The 27,912-nt window shown below is 40.6% G+C and overlaps 3 protein-coding genes and 1 long non-coding RNA gene across 8 annotated transcripts; 1 reads left to right on the top strand and 3 right to left on the bottom strand.

Annotated features, from left to right (window-relative positions):
* Positions 1-96: 96 nt before the first annotated feature.
* On the bottom strand, positions 97-4,881 carry LOC102694489 (proton channel OTOP3-like). The gene is made up of 7 exons (XM_015355980.2): positions 4,528-4,881; positions 3,768-3,904; positions 3,345-3,403; positions 2,729-2,883; positions 1,493-2,187; positions 934-1,116; positions 97-496 (listed from the first exon to the last, which is right to left on the bottom strand). The coding sequence occupies exons 1-7, from the start codon at positions 4,868-4,870 to the stop codon at positions 326-328; spliced, it is 1,743 nt and encodes a 580-aa protein (XP_015211466.1). The 5' UTR covers positions 4,871-4,881; the 3' UTR covers positions 97-325.
* Positions 4,882-6,388: 1,507 nt separating this feature from the next.
* Positions 6,389-18,246, bottom strand: otop2 (otopetrin 2). 3 transcript variants are annotated; one of them, XM_015356722.2, is made up of 8 exons: positions 18,158-18,246; positions 14,393-14,497; positions 11,805-12,200; positions 10,455-10,591; positions 9,801-9,859; positions 9,321-9,463; positions 8,063-8,907; positions 6,389-7,827 (listed from the first exon to the last, which is right to left on the bottom strand). In XM_015356722.2, exons 3-8 carry the CDS (start codon positions 12,184-12,186, stop codon positions 7,657-7,659), a joined length of 1,737 nt encoding a protein of 578 aa, XP_015212208.1. In that variant the 5' UTR covers positions 12,187-12,200; positions 14,393-14,497; positions 18,158-18,246; the 3' UTR covers positions 6,389-7,656. The 3 variants fall into 3 exon arrangements, with proteins under 3 accessions (XP_015212208.1, XP_015212210.1, XP_015212207.1); XM_015356724.2 differs by lacking the exon at positions 18,158-18,246 and adding an exon at positions 16,410-16,498; XM_015356721.2 differs by lacking the exons at positions 14,393-14,497; positions 18,158-18,246 and adding an exon at positions 12,310-12,510.
* LOC102694759 (pre-mRNA splicing regulator USH1G) lies at positions 16,057-27,824 on the top strand. 3 transcript variants are annotated; one of them, XM_006635184.3, is made up of 4 exons: positions 16,057-16,524; positions 21,758-22,205; positions 22,933-23,732; positions 24,301-24,489. In XM_006635184.3, exons 1-4 carry the CDS (start codon positions 16,361-16,363, stop codon positions 24,401-24,403), a joined length of 1,515 nt encoding a protein of 504 aa, XP_006635247.2. In that variant the 5' UTR covers positions 16,057-16,360; the 3' UTR covers positions 24,404-24,489. The 3 variants fall into 3 exon arrangements, with proteins under 3 accessions (XP_006635247.2, XP_069050672.1, XP_069050673.1); XM_069194571.1 differs by lacking the exon at positions 24,301-24,489 and adding an exon at positions 26,177-27,824 and having other exon boundaries at positions 16,059-16,524; XM_069194572.1 differs by lacking the exon at positions 16,057-16,524 and adding an exon at positions 16,663-17,446.
* On the bottom strand, positions 23,614-26,346 carry LOC138241281 (uncharacterized). The gene is made up of 3 exons (XR_011190498.1): positions 26,262-26,346; positions 24,526-24,641; positions 23,614-23,675 (listed from the first exon to the last, which is right to left on the bottom strand). It is a non-coding gene; the product is annotated as an uncharacterized lncRNA (long non-coding RNA).
* Positions 27,825-27,912: the final 88 nt, after the last annotated feature.

Consider the following 27,912-nt stretch of genomic DNA (forward strand, 5'->3'; position numbering starts at 1 on the left):
TCAAACTTTTAGTGTTTTTTTTCCAAACTTACTGCTTTTAATTCTACTAAAAGCGAGCACAAACATAATAAATTGGACTACAAGACTCTACACAAATTATTTTTCAGACCATGTTTATTGATAGCTTTGACACTTGAATGGGTAATTCTGCCCTGGCTGCTACAGATAAAATCAAATGAAGTGAAATAGTGTACCTGAAGGGGTTACTTTCAGCTGAAAAAACAACCTAGTGGAAACCGACTAGTGTTCAGATAGATAGTCCTTAACTCTGCAAATCCCCTGGGCAGCCATCTTGAAGAGAGACTTGCTCAGTCCACCTTGTGGCCTAGGCAGTGACAAGGACCTCCAGCAGAGCCCCCACAGAGTGCATCCTGTAGAAGACCCCAAGAGGCTGCCCCAGGTTCACAATCACGAACCAGGCCGAGAACCCGAAGAACTGCTTCCCCAGGCCGTTCTCAAACTGGGGGTGTGCTCCGAAGGCAGGAATCACCCACAGCTGCAAGAGAAGTACAGATGTTGAGGCAAGGGTTCAACGGCTCTCTGCCCGAGACGCGATTCTCATGCTGGTGAAATCATGATATGTGCTACAGAAAAGGCAAGATCCTTTGGCTTCTCGTGTGATATGCTAGCAATAATATCTTCCATGTTTATATACCAGAGGACCCAAAAATGCCTTAGAAATTAGTAATAGCAGATATTTCTTAATTTTATCATCACAGTAACACCACTGTATAGAAGAGACTGTTTAATCTGCCACTCCTTTGTAGGTGAGGTCATGAGAAAAAAAAACTTTGAACGAAAAGAATGTGGTGTTAAAACCGTAAAGCAAGAACAATAACCAATTATAGAGGCATTGTTGAATGCCATGTTACTTCATACTAACGTTGATAAGAATCCTTTTCACAGTAAGATCACCCCTCATGAAGCACCCACCATGATATTGGCCAGTATGAGGAATGCACAGATCTCCTGCAGCACTCTCCTGCTCCAGTGATTCCTGCTGTGAGGCTCTTTCTCGACCGGGGCTACTGTTGCTGTCCTCACTTCACTTTTTTCCACCAGTGGTACAGGCGGGTCTGTAACTTCTTTGGTAGTGTCTTTTGGTTTAATTCCCTTCTACACGACATAAAGATGGAACATTTCAGACTTTCAGGAAAGGCATTTTTGCCAACTTCAAGCAACTAGCAAACTCGATTTTTCTTAATTCTTTTCAGCGGACAGGCTGGAAAAAAGTTTGGTCTCACAGTCTTGGCAAGGGTTACATCCAAGAAAATCTGCATTAATCCTTGATTGGGCAGAATCGGCTTTTGTTGATTCGAGAAACCTAGAGAAACAGAGTTGCCCATTCTGTGGTTATTAGATTGTTAAATGGTATTCTAAATGAATTTAGGAGGTGTTATCAATGTTGCAATTAATAGTAACAGAGTGACTCAATTTTTGTGGAATCTGACAACCAATTAGATGTTTTTTTTAAAAGAGGAGTGCAAGGTACCTTAAAAAATGAGTTAAACTCCCTAATTTTCCGCCGGGATTGTCTCTGAGTGATGTCGGGGTGCCGATGGAGCCCTTCGATGATGAAGATGTTCTGCAGGATCAGCTCTAACAGGCTGAGCAAGGAGTAGGACAGGTCTAGACCTCCCAGGATTCCACTGGGGCCCATACCCCAGGCCGCCACCACGGAGAAGTAGCAGATGGACAGCTGACCCAGCGCTGTCCCCAGTAAGAGGATCACATCCAGACTGCGGGTGGGATTGTGGCCCATGTCCTGTGCTCTCGCCTCTATCTTGTGAATGATCACACCGGCAAGGGAGCAGAAGGACATCACAGGGATGACGGCCAGGTGGTAGGAATAAAAGAGCACGAAGGCGGTGAAGCGCCCATGTGCTGAGCTCACCCACACCTGGTACATGATGAAGATTGCAATTCCCACCAGCAAGACCACAGCCCCCACTAAAGGCCCAAACAGTACTCCTCCGTGGTACACCACTCGGAGCGTCACCTTCTGGGCATGCTCCGGGTGAGAGTGGGGCTCCATGTGTCTGCCCACGTTCTTCCACATGATGTACAACAGGCAGGCAGCCATCAGGTAGTACTCGATGTTGAAGGGGTAGAGCACCTCGTAGCCCTTTCGAAAAATGCGGCACCCTGCGTGTGCTCCACAGTGACACTGGGAGACATTGCCCATTCCTGAAATTAAACCAAAATCTTTCACAACACGCTATGAAACAAAATACAGTTGTTAAGAATTATTCTAAGACCTCAGTATAACACTGCACAATAGTTCTAAATATCTCAGAATAAGTAGTAGCTCGCAGATGGAATAGGTAAGTTCTTCCTAAATTCATTTCACTTAATGTATCACAGATATAGTAGATGTGCCTGTGATAACCAGTTTTAAAATGGGATTCCATTGCACTTACAGTATGCCTACAGTATGTTAAAACACCTGATGCAATTATATTATCAGGATCATACAATCAAGCAGAGCTTCCTGTATGGTTGAGCAAAGGAAAGGGGTGTACTAGTGCTTGTTGTGTGATTATTTATGGAAGAACTTGATTCAGTTATTGGTTGGCAGGTTAGCTTGTAATATGCTTGTAGTGTGACATGAGGGAGGGCTTATGCATAAGAAATAAAGGCATATTTTGGTGGATGGTGGATAACACAATGGGTTCAGAGATTCTATGCAGGTTATAACAGAACTATGAAGACTCATTGGAAACAGTACCTATATTGGAGTCATCAAAGCTGCCTGGTAGGGATGCATGTGGGAAGACAGCTCTCTCCTCCTTCTCCAGTTCAATCTCTAGGTGTACGGTGTCCTCAGTCACTGCACTCAGCCACAGCAGGAGGTCAGTAGTGAGAGTCAGCACTAACCCAGACCTTTGCAACAAACCACAATTCCACAGATACCAGGAGCAAACAGGACAGTCAATTTCACTGGTAAACCTTTCAAAAAAGATTCTTTGTTTTTCTCTAAATTTGTTTTAATGAAGAGTATGAATTCTGATCAATTAAAAATAGAAAAGAGCCAATACTAAATTCATTCTGAACTTTCCCATCTACTTTTTAAAGGTTTAATTCTAGTAAAGAAAAACATGCTCTGGTCTTCTTAGTTCTAAAAGAATGTATCGCTACAGTCCTTGTGATAGACTCAAAAGCAACAAAAAAAAACGTGCGACATGTTGCGCTCCCAGTCTATCAACAATTTTAAGCAAAACAATTTAGATAGAGCAAGAATAAATGAAAAGAAAAAGCAAAGGCTGAACTGTGTTAAAACACATGGGGAAGGGCTTATGACTTGAAATCTAATTGACTTCTTGTGGAGAGGTCAATAGAGTCACCTGGTGAGGATCTTGTGCTTATGGATGCAGTCCCTGGAGTGACCCCACAGTAAGTATGTCTAGACCCAAACAGAAATATAAAAGATCTTCAGCCATTTTCCTTGCGGTTCAATATAGTTAACCTTATAGGCTTAATGATATTGAGAATATACTGCATAAATAAATAGAGAGAAGCAGAAACAAACATTTACTGAAGAAATATATACAGTATACTATAGTCCTGCCCATACAGTCACATGGATTTTTGATCATTTCTGACAACCAGAAGCATACAGACACTTCAATACAATTGCATTATTGCAAATGTTGTGGTGGAAATACTGAAAAGGATGCATTGGTTTAATTTAGGTATACCAGGCACTGCAAGCATTGTGATATACCTATACCTATACAGAGCTTCACAGCTGTGAGAGTGTGCTGTACCTGCAGTCCAAGGAAAGGGGCCTCAAAGAAAGGTAGTAGAACCTTAGCTGCAGGCTTGCACTCTGCCATAATGATGTAATAACCCATCTTGAACACGTGGAGCAGGAGACTGCAGGCGGAGAACACCATGAGGACCACTGCCATACAACAGAGGAGCTCATGATGAGGACAAGGCAAGCCTTTCAATCCATTCTCTAACACAAGCTTCTGAACAGGAGATATCTAAGGAGCTTATAAGTAACAGATTTTCTTTTTTTTAGAGTAAATAGAACCTTTATCTTCATAAAGGACTTTGTGCAAGGTGGAGCATTTCAGTTAATAATTTCTTAATAATTTATTGAAGCAATAAAACTAAAATGCTATTGAGATATTTTAAGTTAGGAATAGTTTTCTGGCTGCAGAAATAAATATTCCAAATCAATAAAACCCTAAAGCTTTTTCAGTAGAAATCTGTTGTCTCACATAATTGAGCCATTATCTGTCTATCAAATCTATCTCATGGAGAAATTATCCCCAAAATTGTTTGAGCAAAGATCCAAACTCAGAAACTACAAACTGCTTACTTTACATTCTTTTAAATGGAATTGTATTCTAACTTTACTTTTTCTAAGTTTATTCTAGATCTTCCTTATGCTTCAGTGTAGTGTCTTCACCTTGAATTCCCTGTTCAATGTGAAATTTCATCAGCTTCAACAGCACACTAGTTTTCTCAGGTGAAAAACTGTCAGAAAGGAGCATCAGGAGAGGGCCGTTACAGTACCTGTCACACAGATCCCTCCAGCGTGGTGATCTCTGTGGGGAGAAATCCCAGGCTGTCTCCTGGCCCAAAGCAGGTACCACAGCATCCATGCCAGACTGAGAGCCATTAGTACAAGAATGAACAACCTGGGCTCCTGGTGCTTCAAACCTTCTGGGTTAAAGACCTCTGCCGTCAGCAGAGCAGCCCCCAGGAGCACCAGGTTTAAAGCCAGCAGCCCGGAGACCAGCCTCCTCCCACTGGGTGCCCATATCAGCACAGGGTCCATCTCCTCTCCTGCCTGTCCCAAAGTGAGCCCGAGGCCAGGACTGTCAGGCTCCTCGGTCCACCTCTGCGCCCCAGACATTCTCCTCTCACCCTCCTGCCTCACTTCCAGGCACTCAGACAGGAGGGCTTGTCAACCTTTAGAGTTTCTGTGAAGGCTGTGATAAGTCTCGGGTTGGGAGGATCAACGTCACCAGGCGTTTGTTCTTTTTTATAGTCGTTCTCGGGAGATATCTCGAGCTGGTGCTCAAACACCCTGCTGCAGTGGGTGTGACCTTGTTTATTTACCCCAAGAACTACAAAAACCTTTAGCACGAGGTGGAAAACTGGAGCCGGCGTCTGGCAACTATTTAAAAATGCCCGGCAATGTCTGCAGATTAGTAACACAGTACTGTATATGTTTTAATTTCGAATTGCTATTTCAGAAAGTCAAATATGACCGTTGGTGTTCTGTATACTGAGTACTCATTTATACAGTATGTGCATAAATCCAATGTGTTACTCTTTTTGAATATTCCAGTTTTTCTTAAAATTCATGGTCTTATAGCACTGAATTAAAATAAAAGAAGCATCTAACCTTGGATCTTAAGCTGCCTGTATAGAAGTGGGAGATAAATGAGATAATTAAGGTGTAGTCACTCACTGACAGAACTCTTATATGAGCTCAGTTTTCATGTGCTGCAGTGTTGAAATCTATCTGGTTTTGTTCTACAAAAGGTTTAAGTCAGGACATCCTCCCATTAATTCTCCCCAACAACTAGAGGTCCACCTTCTCCTCCCCCCTCCCCCCTATCCCAGTAAGCACCAGGCCCGTCCAGATCCAACCCGATTTAAACCGTTACTACTGTCTGATTGGACTGTGTGCACGTATGGAATTATGGTAATTGCTGTTAGGCTGTTAGATTACCACTTCAAAGCAGTCTGAAAAGCAACTTCAACAGGTAAGGATAACTGTCTCAGAGCCAAGTGCTGATATCCAATTATCTTATTGAGCTGAGTGATCATTGTTCCAATTTTTTTTTCTTGTTAAAGCTACATAAAAGTTCAGTCAACCAGACTTATTAGTCATAGTTTCTCTAAGTGCCTTCTCAATTCTCAAATATTTTTCAGCATAAACTAACACTAAAATGTAATCCTCTGAACTTAAGTCCATATGTACATGAAACAATAGGAGTGGTATAGTTTTTACTCTACTTTTTATTTTACATTAAACCAGTAATTTCCTTCTATTAACTGGGATTTACTGGGATTCTGTTTACTGGGATTTACTGTAATAATTAACAAGGAAGGCAAACAGTCACAGTATCAGGAAATGGCATGATGTATATTTAACAATTCCTTTCTTTGTATTTTTTTACTCAGTTTACATAGAACAGAAAGGTAGTGTAGGAGGTAACACTGTAGTTATTGCACTGTCCTTTAATTAACACACATCAAAGATATTCAATATATTAACTAGTACTGATAAGTCACTTACCTGTCACCCTTACCAGAGTATTACACATCACTCAAATATATTAATACTGATAATGTGTATTTATTTTACATATTTATTACACACATAATTAATTTACCACAAGTATAAAGTAAAAAAGTTTAAAGTAAAAAGCTGCAAAAATTAATTTGCCACTCCTTAAACATCTTTAAAAATTATGTGGAAGAGTAAGACAAACATTTCCATACAAGTTCTTTGTCATAAAAAATATTTTAAGCACAGTTCAACAGATGATTGATTAAAATACAAACAAGATCGTATAAACATACACAAAATGCATTTCTTAGAAACAGCATGTATTTAAATGCACATTGTAAATGCAAATTTGATAATTGTTTTTCTGTCTTCCACTGTTAAAGTAGGTTCATAGCCCCACACAAAGAAAAAACAAAATGACTTTTTGTAAAAACTGTTTGATCCTGAGTTATTTGAAAAATACAGCTTCAAAATCACAATGCTTCATAGTGTATGGCCAAAACATTGAGCTCCACCACTCAATAGAAACTACAAGTGTGCTCAGGCCATTTGGCACATGCATAAGTAATCAAGGGTGATGTGCTTAGCTTTGTTTATTTTTCACTTTTTAAACTTTTGTTTAAGTTAAAACTGTAATATGATTTTTTATTGCACACTCCCAATTCTTCAGTGTCCTACAACACCCTTATCTTCCACTCTCGAGCTCCTGATGTAATTCCGCAAATCACAAATGTTGGCTTTATTCACTGAAGTAACTGTATAAGACACAATACAAAATAACTTCTACTGCTTCAAGCAGATGCTGTAGATTTAACATAACCTAGGACTTTTCAAATAATTAGCCATTGATAAATAATCTTCTTCACAAATAATAATCTGTTTCAAAATTATAGAATCTATGAGGTGCTTGAGAATCCATGCCATACAAGATCAATGCCTTTCCGTCACAGACAGAGGACAGAGGTAACTTTCCGTATTAGGGACTGAAAATTCCAGTAAGAATTGAACCTAACAGAATGGATGAGTTAAGCCACTAGTCTTCACTACTATAGCCCCTCAAAATCATTGCTTTCATTTACAGTTGTAGTTCTTGGAGTTCAACATGTCCTTTCTCTAAAAGCTTGTTAACATGCCATTGCATCAATACCTTCCTCTGCATCATAAACTCTGTGATCAATGAGACCAGGAGTATTCATTTTTTTCCTCCTTGTCATTTGCATTACTATAGTTCATTAAAGTCAATTGTGCAATTTGTTCAAAAGTCAGATGCAATATAACACTTGATAAAATATATCAGAAAACGTATGTTTGTAAAACGCACAAATGGCGATTGTAGGAATTGGATCTGACTTTGATGCAGCATTTCCTTTAAGACGGAGAAATTCCCTAAGGAATATTTAGGAAGTGAGGAAGACCTCAAAGAGGCTGGCTACTGAGTGCATTCGATAGAAGATGCCAAAGGGAAGTCCAATATTGACAATGGCGGTCCACATGGAGAGCTTGTAGAATTCTATTCCCAGCTTATTGTCGAACTGGGGTCGAGCACCAAATGCTGGCATAACCCAGAACTGTTGAAGGAAAGGAGTGAAAGAGACTGTTCAATAACTGGATGGAGATACAGACCAAAAGATAAAACTAAGTTTGGGACACACAGGCAAGAATATCTGGACAACTGATTTAAGCTAAGTCAAGACACATATATAAGCAGAACTGTAAGGACTACAACTTTGCAGGCACGGCCTGAGTATGCTAGCAAATGTCCGCAGCACTGCTGATAAGAAAGATAGAAAATGTTTCACTCACAATGATGTTGCAGAGAAGCAGGAAGGAAGAGATCTCCTTGAGGGCTCGCCTCCTCCAGTACTTGGAGCTCTGAGATGGTAGTGTACTGGGCATGCTGTGCATGGTGTGGACAGGGCTGTGGCTCAGCTCCAAGCCATTTTCTGTAGGCCGTGCTTCTTCACAGCCTCCCTGCCTGAAGGCGTTGTCGTTGATGAAGACCGTGCCTCCCACAGCTGACTCCTCGTTGAAAGGTTGCCTGTGGAGCCCCTCAATGATGAAGAGGTTCTGCAGGCAAAGCTCAACGACGATGATGATGGCACAGACGAGGTCCAGCACGTAGAGGTACTCTGTAGACTTCTTCGCCACCACTGCCACAATGGTGAAATAGCAGATGGTGAACTGGCCCATGGAGGCCCCCAGGAGGAGAGCGATGTCCAAGCTCCGAGTGGGATTCTTGTTCGAAACGTGGTCCCTCTTCTCGTACCGGTAGATGATGGAGCCAGCCAAGGAGGCAGCTGACATCAAGATGAGGCCTACGATGTTCATCACATAGTACATCAACAGGGCTAAGTCCTTTGTGTCTGGGGAATTCACTTCTACATCATAGACCACGAAGACAGCAAGTCCGGTCACTACAACGATGATTCCCAGAACTGGCCCCGCCAGTATCCCCCGGATGTGAAAGCTGACGTGGTGATGGCTGCTGTGCTCGTCTATCTGGCGGCCAACGTTTTTCCACATGATATAAGCCATGGCCGATGCAAAGAGGCTGTACTCTATGTTAAAGGGGTATAGATAGTAGTAACCTTTTTCTAAGATGGGGCAGCTCGCATAGCTGCACTGACAGTTAACACTCGGGTTGGCAGCTGAAACGACAGGATAATAAGAAAGATGTTATACTTTCCTCACCCCCTTCTTCTATATTACAATAATTACACTAGAACTTTGTTTTTAAGCGTTGCATCGCATCACGATGTATTACACTACATGTTTACATCAGGTGCCAAAAAAGCAAGGCATCAAAAGCAAGAGAGTATACTATTTGTAAAATAAATCCGGGCTTTTCTATTTAAGACTTTTAACTACTGCTGCAGGAATATAGGTGGATATAGTCTGCTTTTGTCTCTTCCCAAGCTGTTTTTATTCTCCTCTTGGGAATGGATTAGGCTAAGATGTAAAGCCCTTTACAGCCCAGTGATCAAATGGCATTCCGTGAGATTGCATTAACAATGAGTGGCTCGGTATGATTAAAATTTCAGTGGCCCCTTTAAACCCAAACCTTTCATTGTCAGACTGTGGGCTTTGGAAACGTTGGAGATTCTTGTACTGGAATCCTTATGCCCAGTCTGATGGAGAGACTCATCTGTGACAGCTGCCATCCACACCATGAGATTGCAGGCCAGGGTCAACATCAGCCCGCATCTGCAGGAAAATAGCCCAAAAGCAAGGGTGAACACTGCGTAACAAAAACTGCATCACATTTTATTTCATGTGTCCCTTTTTAGCTGGGGTTATTAACTAGAAATGATGTCCTTTGTAGATTACCAAGTCTACACCCACAAAAAAACTAAAACAAGCTCATAGCAGCTTCCCATCTGGCCTGCTGGTGTTAGCCAGGGATGAGAGGCAGACACCATGTGATGACTCAACTGTATTAAAAGTCAAAACAAATGAATCTGAAAAATAATTTATGACATAATCTTATATAGATCCTGAACATGAGCATGTGAAAGAAGCTCTCATCAATGTACCCACTTACCTAGTTATGTTGCGCTGGATCTGAACACAGTCTTTAGCATGAACCCACAGAAAGTAAGTCTGAAACATGAAGGAGTGAGGTAGTTAACAGCACAGCCGGCAAGATTATCATGCATGTCAAAGAGAATGAGGAAGAGCAGGCTGAGCCACGTCATAGGCGAGGCAGCACCCTACTGAAGAAGAGGGGCCTCAACCAGAGCTCCGCATGCCCACAAGTGCCCAGGAGGGGTCGCTGTGTCACTGATAGTTGATTGAGCTCTAGCCGAATAATCCCACAACCAATTACTAGCCACAGCTGACTAGTGATATCATCGAGCCTCAAACCCTTGATCAAAGAGCTCAGCCCATGCTTGGCAAGTTCCTTCACTTTTGGAGCTACTCCAGAGGTCCCAGGATATTCATTTTTAACTGGATATATATAGAGTAACTTCCACTGTCTGTCATATAATCAAACACATACAGACACTAAATCTAAAATGATTGCTTTGAAGTATTGCTGATTAATTATGGTGAGTAGAGAAGAAAATCTCTTTACTGTAACATTAGTAGGGTGAATTGTTTGTAACTAGTTAACCATCCTAAATTAGAAATTTCTCACATCATTTATTTCCTCGTCATTTATTGCGATGGCTCAGGTAATCCTTGTGATTTTTACCTGCATAAGTATGAACACAGCCTGCACCACAGGGAATACAACTTTCACCGCCGAGTCACAGTGCATGTACCCAATGTAGTTGGCAATCTTGAAGATATCCATGATTAAGCTGCACACTCCAAAAAGCACCAAACCTCCTGAAATACAAGAAAAACTGCCCTGTCAGTTTTATTTGTCTTCAGGCTAATCAATGGGGGATTAGCTATTATTTACTCCCCCAATAGCCTTGAGAAAGATCATTCTCACTACAAAGAAAAACCATTGCAACAGGTTTTAGAAGAATTAAGCTATTGTAGGAGACACTCCCATTAGGTTGCTATATACATCAGTATGTTTTGCGTAACACTGACAGCATTGACTGTTTTCTCCTTCAGGTCTTTATATTCATATAGTGAACACTAAGACTTCTTTCATCTCCAGAAAGTATTTTAAATGCAAAGAGTAGATACATGTTATCATGTTTTGTAATTATATTTTCAAACTGGAAAAATGTTGTATTCATGCATGTATAATTCTGAACTCATAACCCATATTCATGCTTTTACTAAACAGCAGCAAAACACTATATAGAGTATATAATTCAAATAATATACTGGAGTTATCACATTTATTGAATATATACTTACTATAAAATACACATCCAAACAACATACTCATGTAGATGCAAGATACCAAATTAATTTGTACATATTTTCTGTACTCCTGAATTTTACGTTTAAAACATAAAAATATGGTGTAAAAGATGATACATCTACTGTTTGAATCAATGTAGATGCATGGACAATGCATAACTCCCTAATCTGGCTACTGTAGATTTCTAAACTCTGGCTCATCGATGAAAAGAACTCTAGTGGATTTTGAGAGCTCTCCATTGACCAGTTCAATCATTTGTCTTGTTATGAAGAATGTAAAATCTGTATTTTGTCTGCACTGGAACTACCACCCTGACTATTGTAGCCTTTTACTCACTTTGTAATTATGCCTGTGATCCCATTATCCAGAATAACCAAACCCAAATTCCTTTGCATTCTTATTCATCCCAAATTACCAGTTACATTTTTTTGCATCACTTCAAAGCTCAAGAGATTGGCTAAGAAAATATTGCATTTTGTAAACCTTTCACGTTCAAGTGCTGTTTTAAAATGGATTTATTACTGATAATATATACAAGGACTACATTGTACCTTCACAGTAGTGTAATGAATTAATCTGATTTCCTGGTGATACAGTTCTGAACTGATGTACTTTTCTTATAACCAGTCAGTTGAGTCTTACGATTTTACCAACCGCCCTGAAGCAGAACTGAGCCTCGGAGAACAAACTGCACCCCAAAAGCGAAGAGAGGCTCACCTCTTAGCCAAATGGGTCCAGCGTGGCTGTCCTTGTAGAGTATGGCACTGTCCACCTGTGAGGTGTATGCCACATAGAAGATCATCCAGCTAGTGTTCAGGAGGAGGAGGAGTGTCAGGTAGATCTGGACATCGATCTGTGTGATGGCCACCTCGTTAAAGGCTCCCCCACTGACCAGCGCGCAGCCCAGGAACAAGATGTTGACTGTTATGAGGCACGAGATCAGCCTTCCGCGGTTCCGGCCTTTCTCTCTTGGGGGGCTACTGCTGGGGTTCTCTGGCAGGCTGGACGACCTCAGAGGATCCCCCACCACTGCCTGGTCCCTCATCACAGCCACCATAGTGTTAGGACACGGGCTGCCTTCATTCAATTCTCCCTCCATCTTCCGGCAGACGTCTGTGGGGAAGAAGAAATGGTGTCAGCATGCTGTCACAATCAGGCTGCCCACTACCTGAAGTGAGACAGCCAAATCCTTCACTTATTACCTTCTTCTGAGTTAACTTACTGTTTTTTTTCCAGAGCAGCTGGTAGCTGGCATTTTTCTGAAGATGGGGCATTGTAGCAAGTGAAGCTGGGGATGAGCTCACAAGCCTCATCTGCTGTGATGCATTTGCTTGATAACAGCTAAGGACTGCTAATGTCTCTTCCTCATTCCGAACATTTCCTATCTCGTGCTGGAATTTTAGTGTCCTGCTGATTCTAAATAAATTTACCATGAGCCCAAAGTGTTTCCATAATTCCATTTAAGAGTAATGCTCTGTGAAACATATGTTCAGTATATGATTTATAAATCATCTCTAATGCAATTTTTTTTCACAGAACTAACAACCAAAAAAAGGACTGCTTCTATTTTTTCTTTTTAGAAGCATAACTGCATATGAGTAGTTAACAGTCACATCTGCTTTTTATTAGATATCATGTCAGTGCATGAGAAAATATCGATAATTGTTTCTATTGACATTTTTATATTAAGAGATCCACAGAGCTTAGATAACGGTTCCTAGATAACCAAAGATTCAATAAATAATATTTTATTAAACATAAATCTGTAAATGTACTAGGTAAAAATTCTATGAATAATAACGGCGTATAGAGTGAGTCAAAATTCAAATATAATTTTATTTGATTCAAATATTTGCAAAGCAGCTTTAGCAAATTGAATGAGCAAGGAGTGAACACCCTTTAATTTATAGAACACTTTCAAAAGTCAATACAAAAGTCATGAACAAATTACAAATGGAAAAGAAAACACATAAATCACTGTTTGAAAAAAAAACATTTTAAAAGCAGGTGATGGTGGCGGCTCAAAGCCACAGAAGTACAGCAATCTACAGACCTGGGGCTGCAGGACGTCTTACTCACATTTGTAGGCAGACCTTAGATTCTAGAAGGAATCGCAATTTAAAATAGAATATGGCCAAGAGAAGGCGTCAGCAGCAAGTTAATTCAACATGAAGGGCCAGAGTCACTCATGTTGAAGTCAAATGAAAATATTAAAATGTCCTCTATGAGTACCCAACACAGAATCGCTGCAGGATAAGGAAGAAACACGCAACAGTCCTAAGCGAAGAAAGTTGTCAGTCTAAAAACGAATACTGCAGCATGTTCTCATTCAAGCAGATATGCTAAAGGTTCGGTAGATCTTGTTCTAGGTTTAGCAATATCAGCTGACACAGTGACTTCTACCTTAAAAGAAAGAAAATCTGCATTTTGTAATGCTTTACAAACCTCCATTAGCCAATTAGTCCTCGAGGAAAAGAAACACATAGCAGCTCTGTGAGTTGTCTCAGATGCGAGGTACCGTCATATTTGCGAACCATATGGCACTATTTACCTTTTCAGAACTTTTGGAGGAAGTAACGTTGACTGATATATACGTAGAAATGGGCAAATTAAAATATGAATGAAAGTGTTACACCCAAACAGCCCTTGCTTAATCTGGAGCCCTGCTATCTGACCTGCTTCCTTTAACAAGAGGTGATAACACAGTTCAAGGTAAATGCACTCTTTTTCGAGCTTTTATTTTTGCCAGCCGAGGTGAGAGAATAAAAAAGTGTATATATTTAAGATAAAGGCTGGGCTGCCAAACAAACGCCCAGCAAGGCTCACTCTGTTTTTCTTTGGTCTGCTGTAACTTTCTGTTTAACTATTAGAATTTGATCATTCTTTTCCATCTGGCTAGTATATACGAATACACTCACATTAGCAAATGAGTAGTTGCTCATGTGGCCAGTGTAGCAAGGAAAAAATATACACATGCTACCCAGCAGGATTCTCTAAATCTGGTTCCAGAGAACAATGAAGTCTTCTGCTTTTCAATCCAATTGTTTTGCTGAACAAAATAATGGCCTTAATCCGACAAGATAAACATGATCTTTCATCAGTCATTGAAGACCTCATTCAATGACCTCAGGAGCAGGGCTGAATATAGGCTGCAGATTTCTGGTCAATCCTTTTTCAACAGTATTTTGCATTTGCCAGTGTTTGTTTCCGACATCACAATCAGTGGAATATTAGCCCATAAAAGAAGAGAAAGCAAAATTCAGAAACAGAATTCACCAGTCAAGGAAGAGTGCGGCTGATCTTACCTGATGGGTTAGTGGAGTTCCTCTTAGGTTGAAACTCCAGAATCAGTCATCAGCTTTATACCCATCTCCTGTCCCAGTGATTTACTGTCATTTATTTTTCTGTCACTGATTTACCAAATAAAGACATTCAACAGAACATCGTAAATTTAGATTTCTGCAATTCAACAAGCAAAAAAATCAAATATCTCATCAATAACTTATTGCCATTTGAGCCTGTTCATTTATTTAGATTCTAAAGGATAAGGATAATGATATAATAATAAAAGCATGCAGTTAGGCAAAAACTACCCACTCTCTGTCACTGAAGAACTGAACATGAGATCCTCTATGAAGTTGTCCCCCCATAACTGATAATATGTTTCTGTTTTTCTCAACAGCTATATACTTCTGTCAGACCTCTGTGATGCCTTACAATGAACCTTGGCCTTTTCTATACTTTTGTTTGAGCAGGTCTTTCTTTCAAGAGAGGAACAGGACACTTTTTTAATGAAAAGCCAAGGAAAATACATCAGAACGTGTATTTGTACATGCTACAGTTGAAGTGCATTGATTGTGATCTTAACGGGCACAAGATTCCAAAGTTACATTATTACTCAATGTTTTGTCGGCATTGCGTCTGCTGTGATGACACCAAAAGTATAAGATGTTGTGCTCAGTCTTATAGCCATGCCACTTCTGGTTATTGTATGCTTGTTCACCTGATAGCAGTAATATAATTCCATGTATTTAGGTCTCTGTAAAGTCTTTGTTTTCCAGAAATTTACTGAATGATTCTCATTTAAGAGATAATGTTCATGTTTCTGAATTGTAAATCCTACATCAGATTTCTGCATGAGTCATTCTGAGCAGCTTGGACAAAAGTAAAAACATGTACTTTCAGAAATAAAGGAATATTAATATGGATTTTACGATATCAATGTTTTCACAGCCAAATGAACAGCAGCATAGTAATTGGATGCACTGAACTACACTGGAATTATTTAACTTCCCAGTAGCTCTCATAGGCATTCATAATCACCAGAGAAGACTTTGAAACTGTACTATAAATATTATTATAAAATATAAATCACACACAGTTTTTTTTTTCCACAGGGCTGGCGATAGCAAACTTAGTTATTTTTAACTGTGAGAAATGGTCTCAGTTGAAAGGAGAAACAGATAATAAATTATTTATGGAGTGCCATAAAGAAAACTTCTAAAACAAGAAGGATAAGTTGCTCAGAGCATAATATGTAGGGGCATATTAAAATGTCTCATTATTTATTTCATTTCGGTGAATGTGAATTGAAACAAACTAATAAAACTTTACAACATGACAGTTTAAATTTAGTATACAGTATCTATAAATACACTTAGTTGATGTGCCTGCGATGCAAAATTATCAGTGCTAAATGATTTTGTGCAAACATTATTTTGAAGTTATGTAAAATCAGTAAAAGAAGACATATACAAGACTGACATCTAGTAAAATGTAAAACTGGCCACCTGTTTATCTCAATTACATATTTCAGATTAGTGCTTAAATGTATTACTGTACCTTCCTACTTTAATTGCTAAATATGCATACATATTTAAAACCACTAACAGTTCTACGAACATTTTATATTTAAAATATTTTATTTTATACATTGGGTTTGAAACATAAGTTAATAAATATATAAATATGATCAAATTCAACTCCTTATACATTTGACATTCATGATACTTTGAGGCTGTCTCTATTGTTAGGACCCAGGGGACTCTGCAAGGGTAATGCTTTCCTTAAACCACTCCCCGCTCCGCAAACGGCTCAGGTGTCCGTAGCAACCGGACAGGCTTCGCTCTTTTAGCAGCTAGCCCGGGTAGAAAGAGACGGAGCCGCTGTCCCCACCCTCCTGCCGGATTGCCCCTTCCGCATGGAGGGCTAGCTGCCCCCGGCTCCTGCTACCCGATGCTTGGATGTAAAGGTGGAGACGACAGGTTGGCATCATGACTGACAGATACCACAGAGCTGCCCGGGACGGCTATTTGGACTTACTGAAAGAGGCCACCAGGAAGGATCTTAACGCTCCGGACGAAGATGGAATGACACCCACTCTCTGGGCCGCCTATCACGGCAACCTTGAGGCGCTGCGGCTCATAGTGGGAAGAGGGTGAGTTGGAGGCATAAAGTTTCAAAACGCGGTCCTTCTCCAGGGTTTCATATGTGGCAACTACTGCACGCAGGTATTTAATTGGATAATCAACAGAACCGTGCAAGGCAACCCGCTCGGTTTTTTAAAATGCAGGTCTCCATCTGGCAAGTTCTGGTTGCATTGTTCGTGGAGTGTTACATTGAAGAGCCATTTAATTTCAAACAAAATCGTTCCTGCAGGACGACACGCATTTAATGATGTGAAACTACTTTTGCCTAATAAAATAAGGTGAAGAGTGGCGGACTTTAAAATATAAGAGGCTAATATGGCTTTAGTTTTCAGATCTGTTGGACCCAGAAGCTTTCTTCTGTGTACGTATTGTTTTACTTGCACAAAATAGAATTTGCAAATATATGCATGATTTCATAAGTTACTTTTACATTAAAAGTATATTTAAAATAGTGTGAATTGGCTTCTCCCCAGGCGCAGGTGCATATGATCACCTCTGACCTGAAATGGGCTTATAATTGACTGATTGATTGTGGGAGTTACTGTGTGGTGCTGCAGCGTTTAGGTTTTAAGGGCTCAGGATAGCCGGGAGCCTTGGAATAAAGCTGACTTATGTGGCGTGCAAAAAAGTCGTGTAATGAATGATGCTGTTTACATAATTAGGTCAACTCGTTGTAACGCGCATAAAGGGTCCGGACACCGCAGTGTGCCAGTGAAACTGAAAATATGAAACAGGAGAATACAGCCGATCGCTATCTGAGGGGTGCCTGTTGTTAGTTGTTATTCACGGAGAATGGTTCTCTCTCCCATTGTGGGGGTGTCGCCACAGGGTTGCGACTTGAGATGAGGCAGAGTCTTGACTTCTGCTTTGCAGAATCAGTCAGTCCACACCTATCCCATTGTCTTATAAACAAGAACTGCAAACCGTGAGGTGAATATTATTATTATTATTATTATTATTATTATTATTATTATTATTAGTAGTAGTAGTAGTAGTAGTAACAATGATAAAAATGTTTCCTATTTTCTAAGTTGCTTGTCCAGAAAATTTGAAAAAAGGATAACAAAAATAAAGATTTTTTAAAAAACATCTCTATCCACAACTAAGATTACAGAGTCTAAATTATATTCTCTTAGATGGAAATCTTTTAACATGGTCTGACATGATACATAAAACATGTAACGGTGTCTTCTAACAACCCTCTGCCTTGTCTTATCTACACCTTGCAAATGCAATTGAGACATGTCTCGTCAGCTTAAACTGGGGGTTCACTCAAATGCTTTGTCCACACTTTACATCAGTCATTGTGATCACTTGTTACAGGGAGAACTGTATTTAGTCCTGAGGAGCCACAGTCAGTTTAAAGGTCAGTCATGATTCATCAGTTCTTAAAGATGAGGAACAGTTTCATCTTGAGCAGTGAAATACTTCATTTGTTCATATAAAATTTTTTAGATAATTATGTATGTAAGTCTTAGCTCTGTGCAGATTTGGAAAACAGAGTTGCCTACTACTGGCATAATATTTTTTAACCTTTGCTTAACTGATCAAAAAAAGTTTGTTTCCTGTTTTTAAAGTTACTTGTTGGCCTAAATTGTACATTTCCAACACATAAGAAAAAAAAAGCACCATTCTTTTTACCTGCTCATCATCTCAATCAGAGTATCCCCTCTGCCGTTTTTGATTACATTTGATAATTTTAAGATCTGAGCATATGAATGACGTCCAGCTTTCCATCTGCATCTTGTAGATTACTTGTGTGTCATTAAGTCATAATCCCCTGTTGATGACCTCAGAATGCACCTTGCCATAATTGATGACATCACTAGTTGACAAACCTACAAGTATGCAAACTGTGACTGATTGACCCTAGGCTTCGCTAAATGGCACATCAAAAACAATTACTATGTACTGAAATCATTGTGTTAAGCAGTGACTCATGTTGATATTTAAAGTTTTGGTCTTATAAAATAAAATGATCAAAAAGTCCACCCTCAGTATTGGGGCACAGTTCCCTTTGTGTAAGAAATCAGTAGAAAGCTAAAACAAAAAAGTTCTGAGTTTTATAACAAAACCTATACTGGCATCATCATGAAACAGGCTTTGAAACAACTGGCACGAGTGCCAGTGGTTTCTTGCACCATGACACTTTCCCCAGTGAACTGAGAACAGGTGTTGAGAAATGCTGATTGGAAAAGGTCATGCTTAGGTGATCACACACAGAAAGGACTAAGGCACTAAGACCAACCTTACACAAGCAACAAGCAACAGTGTTTTTTAATAAGAGGAAAAAAGGTAAAGTGTACAGTGATCTCAGACAGGGAATAACTAGGATATTTTTCATGTCCGTTTTTCCAAGAGGCCTACTTCTGATAATATGTAAGCAGTTCTTAAATAATAAGAATAATTTCATTTAAGTTTGTGGATCTGTGCTACAGTTTAACATGTGACCAGGTGTTTTCACCAATGGGTACATTCTTGTGAAGTACTGCATATCGTATGGCTTGTTTTCTTATTTTTTGTGTTGAAAATTGTTCAGCTCTTTAAGACACTTGTCAGGTTATGTAGGGCTCCCAGAAAATTAAATGTATTCACAGACTGAAGAGAAGTGAATCGTGTCATCCCTGAGCAAAAGGTGGTAATGGTGTTTTTATCTTTTCAACATCATTCTTCAGTGTAAGGGTTTTTGCTTAAAATTTAAAATTCATTTTTTAGTGTTTTAATCTGGACCTTAGCTTGAGTACATCTTACAATTTCACATTTTTGGCTTCCTGGTCTAAGTGATTTATGGATCACTTAAAGTCCAATATTGTTCCTCTTCAAAACAGAACAGTGTTGTACTGTTTTTGTAATTGTATTTCTATTTTGGGGTATCTTTAGGCATTAGTGATATATGGATATATGGAGGCTTTTGTAGATTTTTTTTATAGATACAGAAACAGTACCCGTGAGACAGACAGAGAGAGGGGTGATGATTTAATCGCTGGGTTGGCAGTTTTATAGCAGGTAGTATATAGTGTTGTCCAATTAAGTTGTAGACAGGAGGGAAGGCTGAATACATTTTCTCAGAAGGAAGTTAAAGGTCAGGATGACAGATTGATGAGCTTTGCCTATATGAGCCTGCTTCTCTTTTAAATCTGCCATGTCCTTGTTGCAGATTGGGAGTTGATCCATCCAGGCATTTTCTACCCTCTTGGCTTGGTATTTCTTAAAAATGCTTTTGATATAAACAGCTATTAAGAAATCAGTTCTTAAGAAACATAAAGCATTAAGTGCCTGTGTGAAGGGTGGAAAGCAGAAATCATGGCTTTTGATGTTTGATGCATATTTTAATAATTTTGAAAGAAAATTAACATGTACTGTAGATTGAGCTTTTTATTTACTGTAGATAGTTTTCTGAATATGACTGATGGGGTTGGAAGTGTGAGATTACCCTGGGGAAAACTGTCCTTCTATGACACACAAAGAGGTTTTGCGATCTTAGATTCTGGTCTGTCCACCTTAACAGATGGGAAACCCAAATCAGTCCAGGGGCAGGAGGGTGCAATCAGGGAGGTGTTAGTCCTGGGTCTGGTGTCAGCATTAACAACACCGTGCCTCTCTGCTCCCTGTTAAAACTGTCAACTTGTGCCATCAATGATTCATTTCCCCCTCTGCGACATTTCACCTGCATCTAATGAAATATTGATCAAGTCCAAGACATGGCCTGGAAGGGTAGGATCAGGGCGGAAAGGGAAGGGGCAGTTCCTTTTGGAAAAGGAAAGCCAATCTTATTCTTGGATTTTGTGTTACATGAAACTTTTTCTCTGTGACACTGTGCAGTGTTTAGTGTTTACCCCTGTTAATTTTAAATAACTCTTACTTTGGCCAAAAGAACTGTGATGTCATACAGAGTGACAACATTTTTTACACAGCTTGTCTTGAGAGCTCCTTGACGTTTTTTAAGAGATTCCTATATTGGATAAAGTGCTTCGAAAATGGATGGGTGGATTTTTTTTCATTTAAAAAAAAGTTCCTTAAAGACCCAGCAGGATGAATAACTATACTCTGATTCATGATTCACCAGATTTTAATTTATTTTTTTTCCTTCCCTCCACACTAATGCCAGAAACACTAAGATTTTCCCCTTCAGTTGTATCTTATCTCATTTGTCCTGGGAAATTCCTGGGAATTGTTTCCCTGGAACATTAAATCTAAACTGTCTTTTGGAATGACTGTAAAGACAATTCAGGTTTGCTGCTCCCTGTATTGTTTTCTTAGTTGTGTGGTCATAGTGCCGCACATGAAGAACAGCTTTCAGAGTCAGTTTCTTTCTTCACAAAGAGTTCTTTGTCCTTTAACTGAGCACAATGCTGATTTTCATTGCTTCTTAGTGGGTAATGTAATGTCATTGAATTTGAAAGTGCCCTTTCTTGTGTGCATTGGCAATAAAGAGATAACAGAGTATGTTTTATTTTAATTGTTACATGATGTTGCAACCTCTGGAATTTAATTTGCAATTAGAGCTGATGAAGAAGGAGGAAGATTTTTGGGACGGTGAATTGCTTTTTATAAAAGAATAGTGTTCTTGACATTTAAAAGGTTGGATAACAATAATTCTGCACTCCTACCCTAGTGCTGTAAGGAGTCCTGGCAAATGCTTTTTAAAATGGAGTTTTTGCCCTTGTTTTTCAGATCAGAAACATACAAGGGTGGTGAAGTCTTTAGTACAACAGATACCTAAAGTTAAACTCAGCAATGTTAAAGCCTTACAGTGCCCTGCCTGGCTTAATTGCTCACTTCTTCTTCCCTGATCTGTAGAGCTCTAATATTGTTTTTTAAATGAAATATCCATCGATGTCCATGCAGTGTCAACCTCCCTGTGATTCAGTGGAACATTATTGTGAGAACTGGCCCACATGACACACAGCATCACCAATGAGAAAGGCAGTAATGTAATCAGTCCAGTCTGAAATGTGAGATGTTAAGGTAGATTTATGTTACCCATAACTCTGCACAGCGTAGTAAAGTAATCTAATGATGCAGCAGGGGCAGACCTTGGGTCATGCACTGGTGACAGGGAAGTGACACACAGGGCCTAACAATAAAACATAAAATTTGCTCATTCATTTAAACAAAGGTACAGATTGAGTTATTGTTTATGTATATGCAGAAAGAGGTATATATAAAGGCTGCCAGGGAGTTAAAAGCTTTGAGGATTATCCTGTAAACTCACTGTGTTCTCTTTTGGGAACACTACAGGGGAGATCCGGACAAGTGTGACATCTGGGGGAACACGCCTCTCCACCTGGCGGCGGCCAACGGGCACCTAAACTGCCTGTCCTTCTTGGTGTCGTTCGGTGCCAACGTGTGGTGCCTGGACAATGACTACCACACACCGCTGGACATGGCCGCCATGAAGAGCCACATGGACTGCGTGCGCTACCTGGACTCCATCGCTGCCAAACAAACCAGCCTCAACCCCAAGCTGGTGAGCAAACTGAAGGACCGGGCGTTCCGCGAGGCCGAGCGGCGGATCAAGGAGTGCGTGAAGATGCAGAGGAAGCACCACCAGCGCATGGAGAAGAAGTACCACAAGGAGGCCTCGGACGCGTCCGACGCCATGAGCTTCTCCAGCTACTCCAGCAGCACCATGAGCCGGAAGCTGCAGCACCTCAACCTGGTTCCCACCTCCATGCCATACTCCCAGGTGCGGGCCTGGCTCTCTGCTGAGCCTCTGAGTGCATTAATGGGGGAACAGATCAATAAACGCCCCAGCCCCTACCCGTTCAACACTTTATGGGTCTGATGGGTTATGGTTTCCTTTATGCCCTAACTTTATTCACATGTACTTCATTCCCCCTTTTGAGCTTCAATACCTTTATCATTCCTGCCTATAGTGGCATTAACGTTTATGTTAGAGATATCATAATTTTTGTAAAATCAAAAAATATATTTTAAAAAATGAATATCTGTTAGAGACAAAATCAGTTTAATTTATTTTTCTTTACTTTGACGTGCTGGCGAGTTGTTGATTGATTACTTCATAGCGATTCGTGAGTAGGTGTTCCAGACACTTGAATCTGCACTTCATGTTTTCGGGTCAGGAGTTTACTCAGGTCTGCGTGGGGTTCTAGTATTTTCTACTGGATTCTAAACCCTGGTTTTTAATTGTGCTGACTTTATCTCTTTTTCTTGTGAACTTTGTGATTCTCCCTCCCCCCTTCTTACTGTAAAGTGCTTTGAGAAGCTACTTTTAAAACTTTTATCAAATAAACTTTATTATCAGATGTAGGCCTCAGCCCTGAAATTTGTTTGCACCTCTTGCATTGTTTTGTTTCTCATGTTAACATCACCAGATGATTTCATTGACAGAAGATCACTGCCTTTCTAATGCAGTAAGGGGGGCAAATAATTATCCCATTGATGTCCCCCAGGCCACCCTTCATGCAACTGCCAAGGGCAAAACCAAGATCCAGAAGAAGCTGGAGAAGAAGAAGCAGGGGGACGGCACCTTCAAGATCTACGAGGACGGGCGGAAGAGCGTGCGCTCTCTGTCCGGTGTGCAGCTGGGCAGCGACGTCATGTTCGTCAGGCAAGGCACCTATGCCAGCCCTAAGGACAGGACTCGGCGCAACATCAGGGACATGTTCCCCAGTGACGATGACGCTGTCTCGCGTGCCATAAGTGACCCAGGGCTGCACCTGGACTCCGCCTACTCCGAGGTCAGCACGGACTCGGGGCATGACTCACTCTTCAACCGGCCAGGGCTGGGCACCATGGTGTTCCGGCGGAACTACGTCAGCGGGGGCTTGTTCGGTATCGGGCGGGACGACGCCAGCGTGGCTGGCAGCGATCTGGAGGGCCGCATGGGCAACGTGCGGCTCCGCAGCCGTCTGCAGCGTGCCCCGAGCCTCACCGACAGCATCGGCAGTGCCAACAGCCTGCAGGAGCGCCACGCGGAGGAGCTGCCCTGGGACGACGTGGAGCTGGGGCTGTACGACGACGACGAGCCGGAAACCAGCCCCTTGGAGACCTTCCTGGCCACCCAGGGCATGTCGGAGTTCATCCCCGTCTTCAAGAGGGAGAAGATAGACCTGGAGGCCCTGATGCTGTGCTCTGATCAGGACCTCAAGAGTATCAACATCCCGCTCGGGCCCAGGAAGAAGATCTTGGAGTCCTGCAAGCGCCGGAGAGAGACCATCGATGATCCTGATTTTATTGAGGACACAGAGCTGTGAGTCACTGAATGCATCGCATGTTTTGTCTTTCTATGCACTTTTGTTCATCTAACACATATTTCAGACATGCCTTAGACTTTTGGTAGGTGAGGTTCTTTAATTTTTGATGATTGTTTTCCACACATAGTAATTCAGAATATTCAGAGCACATTTGGCTATTAAGTTTCAAACCTTTAGAGTACTTTAGTCCTTCCCATGAATTCATTATTCAGTTTATCCTTAATTTCTTAATTAATCTGGGTGCTAATGATCACTTTGATAATTAAGGTCTAGCTGCAGAAAAGGAAATGAAATGGAATGAAAGCGCCATGTCTGACTGATTTACAGTCTACATGTGCGCCCCTACTCATAAAACAATGCCAAACACTGCCCTCTGCTGGTCATGGTGGTGTTGAACAGTTAAACTTGTCCTTGATGAACTGTAACTGTCCTTTCACAGTTACAGTTAAAGGATACAGTTAAATGAAATGTAATTGACCATTTCTGACAATCAAAAAAGAAAGTGAAACTGGAGAAATGTAAGTTTACAGGAAGTGACGTCCAATGTTTTTTTAATCATTTCAGCTTTGAATTCATAGCTGTTCCCGAAATCTTACGGCAAATGGGAAATGGGAAACAAGTTTCAAATAAGGAAAGAAGATTTGAGTACTCACTGATTTTGTTTTAGGAAAGAATCAGCATGTGACAGCTTGTTTCTAACCCTAGTAAGGTTTTAAAAGCCGAGGTCACTGTGTTACTGTGAGCTGATGTTATACAAGCACAGGTAAGGGAATCTCGTGGGCCAATTACCTCAATGGAAGATGAGCTGAGTGTAGAAGAGGTCTGTCAGCACACAGTGCTTAGTAAACATGTCAGGGTGTTTCACCAGCTGCTCCTTCTTCAAGGCTGAATTACTGTATAAAATACTGTAGAAATCAAGGATTTCATGTGAAAATTAAAAATTTGCTCTGTAGAAGACTTGACAAGAATCCCACAATGACATCAGTGGTCTGCATTTCACAATCACTGTCTTAGCTTTAGGTTTGATGTACTAATGTAAATGTGATATTCTTGCGCTTGTGTTGTGTCATGGAAATATAACTATCAAGGAAGCCACAAGAGAGAGTTCTCACCTGAGTAAAGTCTTTATTTCAATATTGCAATATTGGGAGCCCTGCTGCCACTTCTCAAAGTGCAACCAGAGACTCAATTTGTTACAAGCAGTACAGGGTTTTTATAAGACGTTGCGCTGTAAAAAAGCTCAGTGCTTTGCTCCTTCTAAAACTTCCCCTTTCCCTAAGACAAAACAGATTACATCATAGAGCGAGAGAAGAAGCACTAGATTTGTTTTTCAAAGCTAATCGGTTACTTTCAGCTAATTCTAACGACCCAGACAGCATATATTGTTTTGGTACATTGTCTTCTAAAGTAACCTAAACAGTGTACTTTGTTGACGCACTGTTTTCTAAAATTCTGCACGTACTGTAGCACAGCAATTACATCCTTGAAATATATTATTTAAAAGCACCAATATATTTTTTGCAAAGCTGTCTACATTTTAAGAATCAATTTACTTATTAGATTTCCACTTCAGTTGACAAGGAAAGCTAATCGTTTTTATCACTGGTGACGACAGTCCACGCAGTGTGTATGGTGGGGTGCAGATTCGGACATGATAAATGAAAGGGGAGGCATCCAAAGACACTTCATGGTTTTGCCAGCTTGCTTGCTTTCTCAAAGGGGGCTCGTGTCTTTCCCTGTTGATTTCTAGGTGTGGGAGAAGGGCCCTGGGGAAGATTTTTGGGAGTCACCGTTTTTCTGGCCACTCCCGTCACATTCCTTTGGGATTGCCACTGGTTTTACCTTTTTGAATTGAACTGTACTAGACGTTTGTTAAGCTAGTTGGCCTTTTCAAAGTGGTGCGTTGTTGTAACTGTGCCCCACAGAGTGATTGGTACACATACAAACGGCGCTGTGAGGAACAGGCTGCAGTGGGCAGCAGCAGTGCCCATTCATCCATCGTCTAGTCTCTTTATCCAGTGCAGGGTGATGGGGGAGCTGGAGCCTGTCCCAGCAGGCAACCGGCGCAAGGCAGGGTAGATCCTAGATGGAATTATCAGTCCATCACAGGACACACACAGACACTCACTTTCCAGAAGCCAGTTAAACAACCATTATGTCTATATGGGAGTATGGGAGGAAGCCCTGAGCAATCAGGGAAGACCCTCACAAAAATGAGGAGAACATATTCCACCCAGATAGCATCCCAGGAACTGAACCATGCTGCCCTGCAGTGCACATTAAAAGGCCTTACAGTGTACCTGCTCAAGCCTTTCACATTCTCTGTTCTACACCAGTGGCTTCTCGGTGGTCCAACTATCTTGATAGACATCCTTTATAGTTTGTTTGTGCTTTCAGAGGTTGGCACTAGAATGATATTAACATTCTTTTTCATTTTCAGATGACAAAGAAGACTGCAAATGGGAAGAAGTGGAAAGCTACCACGCAGAAGACATCAAACCAGGCTTCCTGTGTGCTCATCTTACCAAGAGTTGGCTGATCGATCCTTTGAGACCGGAACCCACAGGAGTAACTCCGTGGTGTCAGGGTCAGGCATCAGGTGGTCTGTTCCTTTCTGGCTGGCTGATCCTCTCTGCTTCTGCACACACTGGTCTCTGGGAACTGGAAGAGAAAAACCACTGCTTACAAGTGCAGAAGAAGAGTAACGTCCCAGTGCACAGAAACGTTTTGCATGAAGGTTTATCAATGGACGTCTTGAAAGAGATGATACGTTTACATGGAAAATCAATTTTTCACGTTTGTGACTGTGCAATGTGTTAAGTGTACTAAGAACAGTATATGTTGTTGTAATAAAGTGCATTGCACCGTGACAGTGCGTTACAGTACATCCTGCAGGGACACTGACTGCTGACTATGAACTGTCATCTAGAATGAGTCCTAATTCCAGGAGCAGCAGATAGCCCTGATAATTTGCCCCTGTGGGGTATGTCCCTTTACCTCCATGTGCCTGTGCCCTAGACAGTCGTATCACTGGGAATTTAATTATTTATGAATGTATATTTATTTAAATGTATGCAGTTATTATTTTTCCTCACTTTACAGCTGGAATATCACTGAAGACTTATTTTCTTCTGATGCAGACAGAATGTATTCACGTGCCTGGAATATGAAGATCACTGGACTATTTTTCATTACAAACATTTCTGCCAATTTCCTCTCTCTCTCCCTTCTGAATAATACATCACTGGTTTGGAGATGAATGCCAGGGAGAAGACATGGCTTTGTAGCATTGCATTGTGCCCTCTTGTAGCAGTATATTAAGGTACCTACCTGCTGCCCAGTTTCGTAATTACTGTCAGGCTGTAATTAGAACAAACACCTGCAGACTCACAACAATACAAAAGCTTATTAGTCTGCAAATGACAGTTGAATTAAGAGGTGGTTTATTGAATCTGTTATCTCCTTGTGCTCTCATGTTAGTGCCTAATGAAGAGCACAGGCACATATTTATATAGGAGAGGCAATCTGCAGACGTGTCATCTCCAAAATCTCTTTTTCCAATGGTTCGTTTCTGGGAATACGGTAACAGGTGTTTGTTACTGTTATGCTTCATTTCTCCCCTTGAACATGTCAATGCATCAGTTCATTGTTTACCAGCATGCACAGGAATTGTTATTTTTGTCCTTTGGGCAATATTCAGAAAAATGTAATATAAATAATCAGTAAAATAAGATAATGTGCATGGATTTGTATGTTCTACCAGTTCACTTGTTAACGTAAATACCTTGTGTCCTCTGACTGGACACATTTTATTTCAGTCTTTCTGAAGCTGTAAAATGATCTTTAGATGTATCCTTTTTGCATGTAGTTTTTTATTTTCTTCTCTCTTGCATTCAGTAACTGTACTGTATCCATCACCTTGTCATTTGTACATTTTGTAAATTTATTAGATGTAATATCACACTGCGCAGTCTACAGTCTTCCATTTGTAGGTGGAATATATGTTTTACATTTTACTTTATTGATGTTGTATATACAGCAACTCCTGGAAAAAAATGCCTGGAATAAATCAACATACAACTTTTCAATGGAATTTGTTATTTTCATAAAAAATAACCTTTGGATTTGTCTTTGCTGGTGCTGGTCACGCTGCTGGTGCTCTCTGATGCATTAATG

The sequence above is a fragment of the Lepisosteus oculatus genome, chromosome 9 (genome assembly GCF_040954835.1).
Source record: "Lepisosteus oculatus isolate fLepOcu1 chromosome 9, fLepOcu1.hap2, whole genome shotgun sequence".
Taxonomy (NCBI): Eukaryota; Metazoa; Chordata; class Actinopteri; order Semionotiformes; family Lepisosteidae; genus Lepisosteus; species Lepisosteus oculatus.

Bases quoted from the DNA above. Each gene is read 5' to 3' on its own strand.
- LOC102694489 (XM_015355980.2), bottom strand. From the start codon at position 4,870: ATGTCTGGGGCGCAGAGGTGGACCGAGGAGCCTGACAGTCCTGGCCTC. The intron at 1,117-1,492 runs GTACCTTGCACT...TATGTCGTGTAG, and splicing joins AGTTTAACTCATTTTTTAAG to AAGGGAATTAAACCAAAAGA. The intron at 497-933 runs GTGGGTGCTTCA...CTTCTCTTGCAG, and splicing joins TCATACTGGCCAATATCATG to CTGTGGGTGATTCCTGCCTT.
- otop2 (XM_015356721.2), bottom strand. From the start codon at position 12,400: ATGAGGCTTGTGAGCTCATCCCCAGCTTCACTTGCTACAATGCCCCAT. The intron at 9,464-9,800 runs GTAAGTGGGTAC...ATTTTCCTGCAG, and splicing joins ATCCAGCGCAACATAACTAG to ATGCGGGCTGATGTTGACCC. The intron at 8,908-9,320 runs GTTTGGGTTTAA...CTGTCGTTTCAG, and splicing joins CCACAGTCTGACAATGAAAG to CTGCCAACCCGAGTGTTAAC.
- LOC102694759 (XM_006635184.3), top strand. From the start codon at position 16,361: ATGACTGACAGATACCACAGAGCTGCCCGGGACGGCTATTTGGACTTA. The intron at 22,206-22,932 runs GTGCGGGCCTGG...GATGTCCCCCAG, and splicing joins CCTCCATGCCATACTCCCAG to GCCACCCTTCATGCAACTGC. The intron at 23,733-24,300 runs GTGAGTCACTGA...TAATCATTTCAG, and splicing joins TTTATTGAGGACACAGAGCT to CTTTGAATTCATAGCTGTTC.